General features: G+C 42.6%; 1 protein-coding gene across 1 annotated transcript in view; it reads left to right on the forward strand.

Moving 5' to 3' along the window:
- The window catches only part of LOC139546599 (interleukin-1 receptor type 1-like), a 34463-nt gene extending 19935 nt beyond the window's left edge, over positions 1-14528 (forward strand). The window contains exons 3-11 of the mRNA XM_071355157.1: positions 2222-2441; positions 2709-2877; positions 9743-9920; positions 10169-10231; positions 10326-10461; positions 10627-10766; positions 10968-11111; positions 13064-13222; positions 13314-14528. Coding sequence (XP_071211258.1) covers positions 2222-2441; positions 2709-2877; positions 9743-9920; positions 10169-10231; positions 10326-10461; positions 10627-10766; positions 10968-11111; positions 13064-13222; positions 13314-13753 — 1649 coding nt within the window. The 3' untranslated portion in view covers positions 13754-14528. The remainder of the gene's footprint in view (positions 1-2221; positions 2442-2708; positions 2878-9742; positions 9921-10168; positions 10232-10325; positions 10462-10626; positions 10767-10967; positions 11112-13063; positions 13223-13313) is intronic.
- The last annotated feature ends 2922 nt before the right edge of the window (positions 14529-17450 follow it).

Here is a 17450-nt window from a genome sequence, read left to right on the forward strand (position 1 = left end):
CATTGTGAGTAACTTGAAAAAAGTAAAGTCAGCAAAAACACTACAATGAATAATATAGTAAACTGCAATCATGTCTTCAAAAATGTTAGTGAATACTATAATATACTACAGTCATGTTCGCAAAAACACTACAGCAATTACTACAGTACAGTGGTTCCCAACCCTTTTCAGTTATTGTACCACCAACTGAATGTTGCTCTGTCCGGAGTACCCCTGAAGTACCCCCTTGTGCATTTTAGCAGTAGGCCTATGGTCTCATGTGTCTTCTCAAGTACCCCCTGTGGATAGGCCAAGCACCATCCTAGTACCCCTGGTTGGGAACCACTATTATATTATACTACAGTCATGTCCTCAAAAACACTACAGTGAATACTACAGTAAAGTCCGCAAAAACACCACAGTGAACACTAATATTCTACAGTCATGTCCGCAAAAACACTTTAGTAAATACTACAGTATACTACAGTTATGTTCGCAAAAACACTACAGTGAATACTATAGTCATGTCCACAAAAACACTACAGTAAAGTGCACAAAATCACTGCAGTGAAAGTATAGTATAAAAATATAGTAATACTACAGTATTTAGACCTATAGTATTTTTTTCATGTAGGATCATTCTAATGGTTTATCCTTAACCAACTGTTGCTTGCTATGATCTGTATTATGCTTTGTAAAAGCCCTAGCATCCAAAATAAGGTATGGCTATATAGTGTTCCCTATGTTCACTTATTAAGCAGTAGTGGAAAAAGTACCCAATTGTCATACTTGCGTAAAACTATAGATACCTTAGTAGAAAATGACCCAAGTAAAAGTGAAAGTCACCCAGTAAAATACTAGGCTTACTTGAGAAAGTCTAAAAGTATTTGGTTTTAAATACACTTAAGTATCAAAAGTAAAAGTAAATCCTTTCAAAGTCCTTATATTACGCAAACCAGATTTAATTTCCTATTTTATTTATGGATAGCCAGTGGCATACTCAGACATTTACAAACGAAGCATGTGTTTACTGATCAAATCAAAGGCAGAAGTGATGACCTCGGTGTACGTTCTCTTGATAAGTGTGTGAATTGGAAAGTGAGTGAATCCTGTCTTGCTAAGAACTTGAAATGTAACGAGTACTTTTGGGTGTCAGGGAAAAGATATGTGAGTAAAAAGTACATATTTTCTTTAGGAATGTAGTGGAGTAAAATTAAAGGTTGCCCAAAAGAAGTACAGATACCCATAAAACGACTTAAGTTGTACCTCAAAGTATTTTTACCCAGTTACATTACACCACTGTTATTAAGCACTCAGGCTCCCGAGTGGTGTAGCACTCTAAGGCACTGCATCTCAGTGCAAGAAGCGTCACTGCAGTCCCTGGTTCAAATCCAAGCTGCATCACATCTGGCTGTGATTGGGAGTCCCATAGGGTGGTGCACAAATGGCTGGGTTAGGCCATCATTGTAAATAACAATTTGTTCTTAAATGACTTGCCTAGTTAAATAAAAGGTAATAAAAAGCTCTTATCAGTAACTTGTACATAAATTATTGAATTTTTCAAGGCTTTATTAAAATTTTCAAAGGTGGGGCTTTAATTTAGGTGTGTAAAATGGTGTAATATGTTTGATTTGACTGTTTCTGTCATGGGAGACAGGTGGTATTATGCTGTCTTTCTTTCTCTCTCTACCCCCCTCTCCTCTTCCCCCCTCACTGTTGAGTTTTGAAAGGCTCTCTTAAATGTTTGTCTTCTTCTATACATCCTGTCTCCCTAAATGGGGTCAAAATCTGAAATGTGCGTCAGAAGAAAGGCTGATTGGTTTGCCCTTCTTTTTATGCATGTAGACGGATATTGCAAACAATAAGGTCAAGCAACCTCTTAAAGTGTAACAGCAGCAGTTTCATTTCCTGCTTGGGGTGCCTTGAAAAGTGCTCTACATTGGTATTCTACTGTCAATGCTCAATATAGATTTGCTCTAGCATAGATAGCCACTGATGAAGAGTAGTAGCTAACGGGGATTTGGTCAGGACCCACTGGAGGGTCACAGCTGATGGTTTGTGGGTTGCAGCTGACTGGCCATCGGGTTCCAGTTTTTTCAGCTAGTCATATAGTGCTAGACCTCAAGCCTATACTGTTTTAAGTACTCCTGTCCTCCTCCTTCTAAATTGCCCCTGAGGGAATTGATGGTCGTATTGAGTTGACATAAACCAGTAACAACAACCTCTTCATTGTGTCATCCAGAACACCAGGGGGCCGTAGAGGTCCACCACATCAGTGCAGGTCACTTCGTCCAGCTGAAGTGTAGTGATGACGATGACACTGAGGACCGAACCACTGTGACCTGGAGTAGAGGGGGGAACCAGACCCTTAACATGACCTCTGGGGTGGAGGTCAGAGGGGAGGTTCTGTGGTTTCTACCAACCGACACCTCCCATAACGGACACTACACTTGTGAGAGCAAGTAAGAAACCTCTCTAGGTTACTGTATGTAGTTGAGAAAATGACTTTGTTAAAGCATATCAGATATTTTAGTTCCTAAAGTGATTTCAAGAATGTTTGGAGATAATTCCAATATCGCACACAGATTGAATCAGGATGATTGGTATGAATCAGTCTTCACTTTCCAGATCCTAAATGTATTAATGTCTCACATTAATAATTCTCAACATTATTGTTTCAATAGTAAATGGAGAGCGCTGGTCATATGTTCATGTGTGTTATGACACAGGTACCCCAATGGATCGTGGGAGATTAAGTTTGTGTTGTCTGTGGACCCTGGGCCCTGTCCTGTCCCAGCTGAGAACAGGGCTGTATCCCAGGGGATGAGTGAAGTGGTGTTCTGCAGACAGCAGGATGTCCTCGGTCTAGACCCCACAGCACACATCCAATGGTTCAAGGTAAGAGCAGACGCCCATCTAGACATACCCGTGCCATAAGGCCTGCATTACAATGTCATAGTAATGACATAACAGATATCATGAACAATCATAAGAGCTGACATCAGCTTATGACAACGGGCATGATACCTTGTGTCATTGCTGTCAAGTACTCAAAATTGGTAATAGAAAAAAACATTGAAAACATTTGGGATAATTAGATAGGATTGCGTGAGCTAACTTTGACATACTATTCCAAGATGGCATAGCAGTCAGACGTCCTTTGTCCTCGTCTTGTCGTGTCCCGTGTAACGTTATATATATATTTACATCTTTCTTCGCATATCTTTTACAAATTTTATTTTCCAAAAACTCAACTTCAAAACACTCTCCTGCAACCCGCCTCACCAATAAAAAAAGGTATTATTTACCTCAAATCTGAACTCCACAATAGAAGCTAACCAGAAGCTAACCAGAAGCTAGCCAGTTTACTTGCTAACGTTAGTATTCAGCTAATCACGGTTTGTGGTCATCAGCTATCCTTTAGCCCGAAAAGCTATCGCCAGTTTTGTACAACGCGACTCAGACCAGAACATACCGGACCTATTTTTCTCTCCATATCCCCGGATTTCAACCGCAAGCTCTGGACATTTACACCTGGATCTCGCAGCTAGCTAGCTGCTAGCCGTGTGATTATTGGCTTACGTCGATCCCGGAGCAAACATCAATTATTCCGGAGCTAGCCAGCTGAAGAGTTCCATCAGCCACTCCTGGGCTACAATCACCTATCCGGACCCGTTTTACTGCCGATGCGGAGCCCCACCGGGCCTTCACGACTGGACTACCGACGTTATCTGCCCGAGGGAATTATCCAACTGGCCACTCCATCGCAACGTTACCTGAACGCTCATCTGCGGCCCGCTAATCGTTAGCTGTCTTATCGGCTGCTATCTGAATAGGTGTATCGGACAATTTTTCTTGGGTCACTATAACTATATCTATTTTGCCAACTGGATTGATCCCCTCTACCACACAGAACCCCACTAATCTACCGTCGGAAACGCACGAGGTGGCTAAAAACAGACCTCCATCCTATGCTAGCTTGCTACCGATGGCCCAGCTAGCTGTCTGAATCACCGTTACCCCAACCAACCTCACTACTCACTGGACCCTTATGATCACTCGACTAAGCATGCCTGTCCTTAAAACTTCTTGACGCACGGATCCCTTTAGCGGGATCATTTTCATCAACAACCGCTGAATTGCAGAGCGCCAAATTCAAAAACATTTGCTAAAAATATTTGTATTCATGAAATCACAAGTGCAATATAGCAAAACACAGCTTAGCTTGTTGTTAATCCACCTGTCGTGTCAGATTTAGAAAATATGCTTTACAGCGAAAGCAATCGTCATCAAGGGTTGACGAAAATTCCAAATAGTATCCGTAAAGTTCGTAGAAACATGTCAAACGTTTTTAATAATCAATCTTCAGGTTGTTTTTAACATAAATTATCGATAATATTTCAACCGGACTGTAAACTATTCAATACAAGAGAGAAAGAAAATGTTTAGCTACCAGTGTCGCGTGCATGAACTAATGGAAGGACATTCAGCTATCCACTTTTTCAGAATAAAAGCTTGAAACTATGTCTAAAGACTGTTCACACCCTGTGGAAGCCATAGGAAAAGGAATCTGGTTGATATCCCTTTAAATGGACGAAAGGCAGGCAATGGAACAGTGATTTTTCAAAATAAGAGGCACTTCCGGGTTGGATTTCCTTAGGTTTTCGCCTGCAAAATCAGTTCTGTTATACTCACAGACAATATTTTGACGGTTTTGGAAACTTTAGAGTGTTTTCTATCCTACTCTGTCAATTATGTGCATATTCTAGCATCTGGACCTGAGAAATAGGCAGCTTACATTGGGAACGTTATTTTTCCAAACATAAAAATTCTGCCCCCTAGCTTCAAGATTATTAATGTCAATATGCCTTGTCCATTGCTGTGCTGATTAGTGTTTATTGGCTTATTTCACTGTAGAGCCTCTAGCCCTGCTCATTATACCTTATCCAACCTTTCAGTTCCACCACCCACACATGCGATGACATCACCTGGTTTCAATGATGTTTCTAGAGACAATATCTCTCTCATCATCACTCAATACCTAGGTTTACCTCCACTGTATTCACATCCTACCATACCTTTGTCTGTACATTATACCTTGAAGCTATTTTATTGCCCCCAGAAACCTCCTTTTACTCTCTGTTCCGGACGTTCTAGACGACCAATTCTCATAGCTTTTAGCCGTACCCTTATCCTACTCCTCCTCTGTTCCTCTGGTGATGTAGAGGTGAATCAAGGCCCTGCAGTGCCTAGCTCCACTCCTATTCCCCAGGCGCTCTCTTTTGATGACTTCTGTAAACGTAATAGCCTTGGTTTCATGCATGTTAACATTAGAAGCCTCCTCCCTAAGTTTGTTTTATTCACTGCTTTAGCACACTCTGCCAACCCGGATGTTCTAGCCGTGTCTGAATCCTGGCTTAGGAAGACCACCAAAAATTCTGAAATCTCCATTCCTTACTACAACATTTTCAGACAAGATAGAACGGCCAAAGGGGGCGGTGTTGCAATCTACTGCAAAGATAGCCTGCAGAGTTCTGTCCTACTATCCAGGTCTGTACCCAAGCAATTTGAACTTCTACTTTTAAAAATCCACCTCTCTAACAACAAGTCTCTCACCGTTGCCGGCCTGCTATAGACCACCCTCTGCCCCCAGCTGTGCTCTGGACACCATATGTGAACTGATTGCCCCCCATCTATCTTCAGAGCTCGTGTAGCTAGGCGACCTAAACTGGAACATGCTTAACACCCCAGCCATCCTACAATCTAAACTTGATGCCCTCAATCTCACACAAATTATCAATGAACCTACCAGGTACCACCCAAAGCCGTAAACACGGGCACCCTCATAGATATTATCCTAACCAACTTGCCCTCTAAATACACCTCTGCTGTTTTCAACCAAGATCTCAGTGATCACTGCCTCATTGCCTGCATCCATAATGGGTCCGAGGTCAAACGACCTCCACTCATCACTGTCAAACGCTCCCTGAAACACTTCAGCGAGCAGGCCTTTCTAATCGACCTGGCCGGGGTATCCTGGAAGGATATTGATCTCATCCCGTCAGTAGAGGATGCCTGGTTATTTTTTTTAAATGCCTTCCTCACCATCTAAATAAGCATGCCCCATTCAAGAAATGTAGAACCAGGAACAGATATAGCCCTTGGTTCTCTCCAGACCTGACTGCCCTTAACCAACAGAAAAACATCCTATGGCGTTCTGCATTAGCATCGAACAGCCCCCGTGATATGCAACTTTTCTGGGAAGCTAGAAACCAATATACACAGGCAGTTAGAAAAGCCAAGGCTAGCTTTTTTAAGCAGAAATTTGCTTCCTGCAACACAAACTCAAAAAAGTTCTGGGACACTGTAAAGTCCATGGAGAATAAGAACACCTCCTCCCAGCTGCCCACTGCGCTGAGGACAAGAAACACTGTCACCACCGATAAATCCACTGTAATTGAGAATCTCAATAAGCATTTTTCTACGGCTGGCCGTGCTTTCCACCTGGCTACCCCTACCCCGGTCAACAGCACTGCACCCCCCACAGCAACTCGCCCAAGCCTTTCCCATTTCTCCTCCCAAATCCAGTCAGCTGATGTTCTGAAAGAGCTGCAAAATCTGGACCCCTACAAATCAGCCGGGCTAGACAATCTGGACCCTTTCTTTCTAAAATGATCTGCCGAAATTGTTGCAACCCCTATTACTAGCCTGTTCAAACTCTCTTTCGTGTCGTCTGAGATTCCCAAAGATTGGAAAGCAGCTGCGGTCATCCCCCTCTTCAACGGGTGGGACACTCTTGATCCAAACTGCTACAGACCTATATCTATCCTACCCTGCCTTTCTAAGGTCTTCGAAAGCCAAGTCAACAAACAGATTACCGACCATTTCGAATTCCACCATACCTTCTCTGCTATGCAATCTGGTTTTAGAGCTGGTCATGGGTGCACCTCAGCCACGCTCAAGGTCCTAAACGATATCCTAACCGCCATCGATAAGAAACAATACTGTGCAGCCGTATTCATTGACCTGGCCAAGGCTTTCGACTCTGTCAATCACCACATCCTCATCGGCAGACTCGACAGCCTTGGTTTCTCAAATGATTGCCTCGCCTGGTTCACCAACTACTTCTCTGATAGAGTTCAGTGTGTCAAATCGGAGGGCCTGTTGTCCGGGCCTCTGGCAGTCTCTATGGGGGTGCCACAGGGTTCAATTCTTGGACCGACTCTCTTCTCTGTATACATCAATGATGTCGCTCTTGCTGCTGGTGAGTCTCTGATCCACCTCTACGCAGACTACACCATTCTGTATACTTATGGCCCTTCTTTGGACACTGTGATAACAACCCTCCAGACGAGCTTCAATGCCATACAACTCTCCTTCCGTGGCCTTCAATTGCTCTTAAATACAAGTAAAACTAAATGCATGCTCTTCAACCGATCGCTGCCTGCACCTGCCCGCCCGTCCAACATCACTACTCTGGACGGTTCTGACTTAGAATATGTGGACAAATACAAATACCTAGGTGTCTGGTTAGACTGTAAACTCTCCTTCCAGACTCACATCAAACATCTCCAATACAAAGTTAAATCTAGAATCGGCTTCCTATTTCGCAACAAAGCATCCTTCACTCATGCTGCCAAACATACCCTTGTAAAACTGACCATCCTACCGATCCTCGACTTCGGCGATGTCATTTACAAAATAGCCTCCAATACCCTACTCAATAAATTAGATGCAGTCTATCACAGTGCCATCCGTTTTGTCACCAAAGCCCCATATACTACCCACCACTGCGACCTGTACACTCTCGTTGGCTGGCCCTCGCTTCATACTCGTCGCCAAACCCACTGGCTCCAGGTCATCTACAAGACCCTGCTAGGTAAAGTCCCCCCTTATCTCAGCTCGCTGGTCACCATAGCAGCACCCACCTGTAGCACGCGCTCCAGCAGGTATATCTCTCTGGTCACCCCCAAAACCAATTCTTCCTTTGGCCGCCTCTCCTTCCAGTTCTCTGCTGCCAATGACTGGAATGAACTACAAAAATCTCTGAAACTGGAAACACTTATCTCCCTCACTAGCTTTAACTTCTTGTGGCTGCAGGGGCAGTATTGAGTAGCTTGGATGAAAGGTGCACAGAGGTGCCCAGAGTAAACGGCCTGCTCCTCAGTCATAGTTGCTAATATATGCATATTATTATTAGTATCCAATTAGTATTGGATAGAAAACTCTCTGAAGTTTCTAAAACTGTTTTAATTATGTCTGTGAGTATAACAGAACTCATATGGCAGGCAAAAACCTGAGAAAAAATCCAAACAGGAAGTGGAAATTCTGAGGCTGTTCGATTTTCAACCAAGATCCCATTGAAATCACAGCGAGATGTGAATGAGTTTTCACTTTCTACGGCTTCCACTATATGTCAACAGTCTGTAGAACTTTGTCTGATGCCTCTACTGTGAAGGGGGGCCGAATGAGAGGGAAATTAGTCAGGTCTGCCATGACCTGACCATGCTTTCACCATGCGCGTTCACATGAGAGGGAGCTCTGTTCCATCCTCATCTGAAGTCAATGTAATTCTCAGGTTGGAACGTTATTCAAGATTTATGTCAACAACATTCTAAAGATTGATTCAATACATCGTTTGACATGTTTCTACTGACTGTTACTGAACTTTTGGACATTTCGTCAGCTTTTGGGGAACGCGCTTCGTGACTTTGGAATTGTTTACCAAACGCGCTAACAAAAGTAGCTAATTGGACATAAATAACGGACATTATCGAACAAATCAAGCATTTATTGTGGACCTGGGATTCCTGGGAGTGCATTCTGATGTAGATCATCAAAGGTAAGGGAATATTTATCATGTAATTTCTGGTTTCTGTTGACTCCAACATGGCGGCTAATTTGACTATTGTTCTGAGCGCCGTCTCAGATTATTGCATGGTTTGCTTTTTCCGTAAAGTTTTTTTGAAATCTGACACAGCGGTTGCATTAAGGAGAGGTATATCTATAATTCCATGTGTATAACTTGTATTATCATCTACATTTATGGTGAGCATTTATGTTGAATCGATGTGGCTATGCAAAATCACTGGATGTTTTTGGAACTAGTGAACGTAACACGCCAATATGAACTTCATCAAACAAAACATACATGTATTGTGTAACATGAAGTCCTATGAGTGTCATCTGATGAAGATCATCAAAGGTTAGTGATTCATTTTATCTCTATTTGTGCTTTTTGTGACTCCTCTCTTTGGCTGGAAAAATGGCTGAATTGTTCTGTGAGTTGGTGGTTACCTAACATAATTGTTTGTGGTGCTTTCGCTGAAAAGCCTATTTGAAATCGGACACTTTGGTGAGATTAACAACAAGATTCCCTTTAAAATGGTATAAGACACATGTATGTTTGAGGAATTTTAATTATGAGATTTCTGTTGTTTGAATTTGGCGCCCTGCACTTTCACTGGCTGTTGTCATATCGATCTCATTACCGGGATTGCAGCCCTAAGAAGTTTAAGCACCAGCTGTCAGAGCAGCTCACAGATTACTGCACCTGTACATACATTTTTCTACTGTGTTATTGACTGTATGTTTGTTTTACTCCATGTGTAACTCTGTGTTGTTGTATGTGTCGAACTGCTTTGCTTTATCTTGGCCAGGTCGCAATTGTAAATGAGAACTTGTTCTCAACTTGCCTACCTGGTTAAATAAAGGTGACATAAAATAAATAAATAAAATACAGCATCTCTGATGGGATGTGCAGGACTGTAGTCCTGTCGACAAGCATGGAGAGACGATCATTGAAGAAGATTGTCCGAAGAGGCTCCGGTTGGTCAATGCTACTGAGAGCCATGCTGGAGTTTATACCTGCCTGGTAGAGTTCTCTCTGCAGGGGAGAAACTACACCGCCACCCACAGCACTCAGCTCAAAGTCAACAAAGGTAAAGCTAAACCTCCTTTTCACTTCTATGCCGTGAGCATATATTTCTTCTCACCACACTTTCTGTTGCTGCAACCGAGAGTGAAATTGTAAATTGTTTATATTTTCCATTTATTTGTTATTCTCTGTTTGTTACAATTAGGTGATTTGTAACTTTTTAAGGATTGGAGCATTTCTGTTTACCTGTACGTTATCGATACGGCTTTGTTTGACTATCTTGCCATACCTGTGTGGTCTTTGTATTGGCAGAAAAAGTCCTGTTGAATCCCCAAGTAACCTATCCCAGAAAAGAAACCGTTACGGTTGAAACAGGTGAGAAATGATGACATCATGCTTTTTCGTAGATAATACTAAAAAGGGCCATGACACAGCCACTGACTCAAGAGTGTTTTCTGTTTGACGGCAGGCTCAAGAGTAGAGCTGGTGTGTTCAGCGTTTCTGGGGGTCGGTGAAGGTACAGAGTCAGAGAGCTCTATGTTCTGGACGGTAGATGGAAGACATACTGACCACATAAAACAGCTCAACGTGACAAAGACAACAATGTGAGTACTCTTTTAAAACTGTAGTATACACTCTGTATCTCAGTCTGTGTGTTTGTGTGCGTGCTTGCGTGTGTGGGTACACATGCGTGTGCATGAGTATGTGTGTAGAGCTCTGTCCTACACTGTGACTGTGATCATCTCACTCTCTCACCACCTGAACCTCAGCCTTCATAGGAGTAGTGGGGTCTATGGCCGGTCCACTCTGTCTATCTATGAGGTCCGTCCTGAGTTCCTCAACGTGACCATCAGCTGCATCGCCACGAACGCCCTGGGTCGGGACATAGGGTTTCTGTGGCTCCAACCAGGTAGGATCCCAAACACAGTCCTAAGTAACATGGAGGACTTCAAATCACCCATAAGAGTCTGTGTTTGAACAGGACGTTGGCCATGTCATTTGTGAGAGACTTGATTTAAGGTGCTGATATTGTTACAGTAACTTAGACTAGCTACTGTCAGTCAGCATATAATGTGATAACCTCTTCATAGCTCACTTCCTTCCTTTCTAGCCAATCAGAGTGGTTTCTACACATGCCTGTGTCTCTGCCTGGCCTTTTCTATGGTCGTTCTTGGAGTAGCGATGTGCTGCCTCTTTAAAGTGGACCTGGTGCTGGCCTATAGGAGACTGTGCCCCCTAGTGTCCAAAAAGAGAGGTGCGTAAACAGATCTTCCACGATCACAAAAGATTCCTGGCCTTAACTGGACCACCCATCCCGGATCCGGGATAACTGTCATCAGAAACGCTGACTAGCATAGCCTAGCCTAGCGCCACAGGGATATAATATAATTTCATGATATCACAAGTCCAATACAGCAAATGAAAGATAAACATCTTGTGAATCCAGTCAACATGTCCGATTTTTAAAATGTTTTACAGCGAAAACACAACATATATTTATGTTAGCTCACCACCATATCCCAAAAAACACAGCCATTTTTTCACAGCAAAGATAGCTTTCACAAAACCCACAAATAGAGATAAAATTAATCACTAACCTTTGAACAACTTCATCAGATGACAGTCATATGACATCATGTTATACAATACATTTATGTTTTGTTCGATTATGTGCATATTTATAGCCACAAATCGTGGTTTTACATTGGCGCCATGTTCAGAAATGGCTTCAAAATAGCCAGAATAATTACAGAGAGCAATGTGAAATACAGAAATACTCATCATAAAACTTTGATGAAAAATACATGTTGTACATATAATTAAAGATAAACATCTTGTGAATCCAGCCAACATGTCCAATTTTTTTAATGTTTTACAGCGAAAACACAACATATATTTATGTTAGCTCACCACAATATCCAAAAACACACCGCCTTTTTTTCACAGCAAAGATAGCTTTCACAAAACCCACAAATAGAGATAAAATTAATCACTAACCTTTGAACAACTTCATCAGATGACAGTCATATGACATCATGTTATACAATACATTTATGTTTTGTTCGATTATGTGCATATTTCTAGCCACAAATCGTAGTTTTACATTGGCGCCATGTTCAGAAATGGCTCCAAAATAGCGAAAGTAATTACAGAGAATCACGTGAAATACAGAAATACTCATCATAAACTTTGATGAAAGATACATGTTTAACATATAATTAAAGATACACTGGTTCTTAATGCAACCGCTGTGTTAGATTTAAAAAATAACTTTAGTATAAAGCACAGCATGCAATAATCTGAGACAGCGCTCAGCCATTCTCCGCCATGTTGGAGTCAACAGAAATACGAAATTACATAAATATTCCCTTACCTTTGATGATCTTTCATCAGAATGCAGTGCCAGGAATCCTAGTTCCACAATAAATTGTTTTTTTGTTTTATAATGTCCATTACTTCTGTCGAATTAGCAACTTTGGCTAGCATGTGTAGTTCACGTGTCCATAGAACTTTACGCTAATGAACGAAAACTTCAAAAAGTGATATTACAAATCGAATAAACTGGTCAAACTCAGTTGAGAATCAATCTTCAGGATGTTTTTCTCATACATATCCAATAACGTCCCAGACGGAGCATTTCTTCATGTCTATCTAACGCATTGCAGACAAGGACATGACATTCCCATGCACATTCCCATGTGCATGGCCAAAAACTGGCAATATGCCTGACCTGTCACTCCAAAGGCTCTCATTCGGTCCCACATCAGGCTAGACGCTTCATTCCACGTTCTACTGCCTGTTGACATCTAGTGGAAGGCGTATGAAGTGCATACAGATCCATAAATATAAGGCAATTGAATAGGCGATGCCTTTCACAGCGACCCATTTCAGAATTTTCACTTCCTGTTTGGAAGTTTGCCTGCCATATAAGTTCTGTTTTACTCACAGATATAATTCAAACAGTTTTAGAAACTTCAGAGTGTTCTCTATCCAATAGTAATAATAATATGCATATCATATGATCTAGGACAGAGTACGAGGCCGTTTAATTTGGGCACCAATTCATCCAAAAGTGAAAATGTCGTCCCCTAGTCTTAAGAAGTTTTAAAGGTCTCTGGCCATTTTCTAAATATATATATTTATAATGGATAAAATGTTTATCTTCTCTTCTCCTCTCCGCTCCTCTTCTCCTCTTTACTTTTCCAGCACCAGATGGAAAGCTGTATGATGCCTATGTCAGTTATGTCCATGGTGATGGGTTGTCCAGGGCAGAGATGTTTGCTCTGCAGGTTCTACCTGAGGTGTTGGAGAGACGATACGGATACACACTTTTTGTCAGTGGCCGGGATGACCTCCCTGGGGAAGGTACACACACACACACACATTTTAATTGATGTGAATGTTGATCTACTGCATTGTCCCTGTTCACAAAATAAAGTCCTATGTTTCCCTGTAGCGATCCATGATGTCACCTCAGAGACAATGAGGAGAAGCAGACGACTCATCATCATCCTGTCAGCCCAGAGTGCATCCCCTCTACACCCCAAAATGGATCCTGAGGACCAGTTACCACTGCACCAGAGCCCGCAGGACCGCCCTTGCTACGACCAGCAGATTGGCCTGTACGACGCTTTGATCCAAAATGGCCTCCGGGTTGTCCTGGTGGAGATAGATGGCAAGGTGGACTACACTTCCCTGCCCAAGTCACTGCACTACATCAGGAGGAAGCAGGGAGCTCTGAGGTGGAGGAGGCCCAGCTCTGGAAAGAGCAGCTCTACTGCGTCCCCTAATGGCCACTTCTGGAAGTGTCTGAGATACCACATGCCCTTCAAGCCCAAAGGGGCTCTGAAACCGCAGCCAACACCTGGGATAAACTGTAGTATAGAACTGTATTAGTCATGTCTCTATTAGACATTATCTGACAATGTGTATATTGATGTATTCACATAGCTATTATGCCTATGGCTGGTGAGGCCAACCCTGATCCTGGAACCCTTGAATTATTGAAATATAGATTTTTTTTATATGTTTGAGATACCAATGTGATCGATTGTCCTAGGAATTGTGCAAGAGCACTTGTGCAAATTGAGAGGCTTTTTCTTGTAGCAATCCGGCCTACAAGAAACAGTTACAATCCTCCTGAATAGAGTTTTGCTAATTTTGCTCATACTTTGCTCATTCTAGTTCCAGTGTAATCGAGTGTCCTCTAAGAATTGTGCAAGAGCACTTGAGAGGCTTTTTCTAGCAATAACAGAGTTATTTGTGTAATGGGTCAGTGCAGTGGTACTGGTACAGCTGGCCTGGCGCTATGCTGTCTCAGTATAAACAGCATGGTCTCAACAAAGGTTTCCACTGATTTAGTAAGTATATTTTCAATTAAAGAAGTAATCTCTAAATGGTACAGTAACTACATCTGTTTTGTCTTGTTTTTATTGTATAACTACTGTACTTTATTAGTTCACTTTACACTGTACATTTGATAAATGATGAAATGTGATGAACTGGACTATTTTCTTCCAATAGTTCCATCAATAGTTGCTGAATATAATGATAGATATGGTTGAGACCTTTAAGTTAATGAAGTTTAATTAATGTTTGCCTCTGTGTGCATGTTTGAGGAAGAGTGTATGCTCTTGTGAATGCTGTATGTCAATTAAAAGTGTGTGTTTGATGGGTTAGATGAGTGATTCATTTATGAGAAATCATGAAACCATAATCTCTAACCAATACACCTCCCTAGAACTAAGAAGGTGTCATGAGGTTGTAGGATTAGATCACTGATGACTGTATGTAATTATTATCACCAGTAGTTTACACAGGAACAGCATGTATGTATTTGTATGTTGTATTTGTATTTATAATGGATCTGCCCAGGCAGCAGCTACTCTTCCTGGGGACTAGCAAAATTAAGGCAGTTATACAATTTTAAAAACATTACAACACATTCATAACAGATTTCACAACACACTGTGTGCCCTCAGACCCCTACTCCTCTACCACATATCTACAACACAAAATTCATGTGTACGTGTGTGTATAGGTCGTATGTTATCATGTGTGTGTATGCATGTGTCTGTGCCTATGTTTGTGTTGCTTCACAGTCCCTGCTGTTCCATAAGGTGTATTTTTATCTGTTTTTTAAATCTGATTCTACTGCTTGCATCAGTTACCTGATCTGGAATAAAGTTCCATGTAATCATGGCTCTATGTAGTACTGGTGCGACAAAATGAGAGCCTGTAGGACCTGCCTTGTTAGTTCTGTTAAGAAGGTAGAGCAGCGCTTTATTATGGACCGACTTCTCCCCATCTTAGCTACTGTTTTGCTAGCACAGACTGGAATAGGGTTCTGGGATTCTTCCGATGGCATTGAGGAGTATACCACATCAGTCACTGGCTTTATCAATAAATGCATCGAGGACGTCGTCCCCACAGTGACTGTACGTATATACCCCAACCAGAAGCCATGGATTACAGGCAACATTCTCACTGAGCTAAAGGGTAGAGCTACCGCTTTCAAGGAGCGGGACTCCAACCCGAAGCTTATAAAAAATCCCGCTATGCCCTCCGACGAGCCATCAAACAGGCAAAGCATCAATACAGGACTAAGATTGAATCGTACTACACCGGCTCTGACACTCGTCGGATGTGGCAGGGCTTGCAAACTATTACAGACTACAAAGGGAGGCCCAGCCGAGAGCTGCCCAGTGACACGAGCCTACCAGACGAGCTAAATAACTTCTATGCTCTCTTCGAGGCAAGTAACACTGAAACATGCATGAGAGCATCAGCTGTTCCGGACGACTATGTGATCACGCTCTCCGTAGCCGATGTGAGTAAGACCTTTAAACAGGTCAACATTCACAAGGCCGCAGGGCCAGACGGATTACCAGGACGTGTACTCCGAGCATGCGCTGACCAACTGGCAAGTGTCTTCACTGACATTCTCAACCTCTCCCTGTCTGAGTCTGTAATACCAACATGTTTCAAGCAGACCACCATAGTCCCTGTGCACAAGAACATTAAGGTAACCTGCTTAAATGACTACCGACCCGTAGCACTCATGTCTGTAGCCATGAAATGCTTTGATAGGCTGGTCATGGCTCACATCAACACCATTATCCCAGAAACCCTAGACCCACTTCAATTTGCATACCGCACCAACAGATCCACAGATGATGCAATCTCTATTGCACTCTACACTGCCCTTTCACACCTGGACAAAAGGAACACCTATGTGAGAATGCTATTCATTGACTACAGCTCAGCGTTCAACACCATAGTGCCCTCAAAGCTCATCACTAAGCTAAGGACCCTAGGACTAAACACCTCCCTCTGCAATTGGATCTGGACTTCCTGACGGGCCGCCCCCAGGTGGCAAGGGTAGGTAACAACATATCCGCCAGGCTGATCCTCAACACGGGGGCCCCTCAGGGGTGCGTGCTCAGTCACCTCCTGTACTCCCTGTCCACTCATGACTGCATGGCCAGGCACGACTCCAACACCATCATTAAGTTTGCTGATGACACAACAGTGGTAGTCCTGATCACCGACAACGATGAGACAGCCTATAGGGAGGTCATAATCTTGACCGTGTGGTGCAAGGACAACAACCTCTCCCTCAACGTGATCAAGACAAAGGAGATGATTTGAAGTTGAAGTTGAGAGCGTCAAGTTCCTTGGCGTCCACATCACCAACAAACTAACATGGACCAAGCACACCAAGACAGTCGTGAAGAGGGCATGACAAAACCTATTTCCCCTCAAGAGACTGAAAAGATTTGGCATGGGTCCTCAGATCCTTAAAAGGTTTTACAGCTGCACCATCGAGAGCATCCTGACTGGTTGCATCACTGCCTGGTATGGCAACTGCTCGGCCTCCGACCACAAGGCACTACAGAGGGTAGTGCATATGGTTCAGTACATCACTGGGTCCAAGCTTCCTGCAATCCAGGACCTCTATAAAAATATATAAAAATTGTCAAAGACTCCAGCCACCCTAGTCATAGACTGTTCTCTCTGCTACTGCACGGCAAGCAGTACCGGAGCGCCAAGTCTAGGTCCAAGAGGCTTCTAAACAGCTTCTACCCCCAAGCCATAAGACTCCTGAACAGCTAATCAAATGGCAACCCGGACTATTTTCATTGCCCCCCCACCCCACCCTCTTCTACGCTGCTGCTACTCTCTGTTATTATCTATGCATAGTCACTTTAATAACTCTACCTACATGTACATATTAACTCAATTATCTCGATACCGGTGCCCCGGCACATTGACTCTGTACCAGTACCCCCTGTATATAGCCCCGCTATTGTTATTTACTGCTGCTCTTTAATTATTTGTTATTCTTGTTTCTTACTTTTTGGGGGGGGGGGGGGGGGGGGGATATTTTCTTAAAACTGCATTGTTGGTTAAGGGCTTGTAAATAAGCATTTGACTGTTGTATTCGGCGCATGTGACAAATAAAATTTGATCTGATTTGTTGTATCAATATGTTTTGACCATGACAGTTTACAATCCAGGGATACTCCAAGCAATTTAGTCCCCTCAACTTTCTCAATTTCCACATTATTTATTACAAGATTTAGTTGAGGTT

This window comes from Salvelinus alpinus, chromosome 20 (assembly GCF_045679555.1).
Source record: "Salvelinus alpinus chromosome 20, SLU_Salpinus.1, whole genome shotgun sequence".
Taxonomy (NCBI): Eukaryota; Metazoa; Chordata; class Actinopteri; order Salmoniformes; family Salmonidae; genus Salvelinus; species Salvelinus alpinus.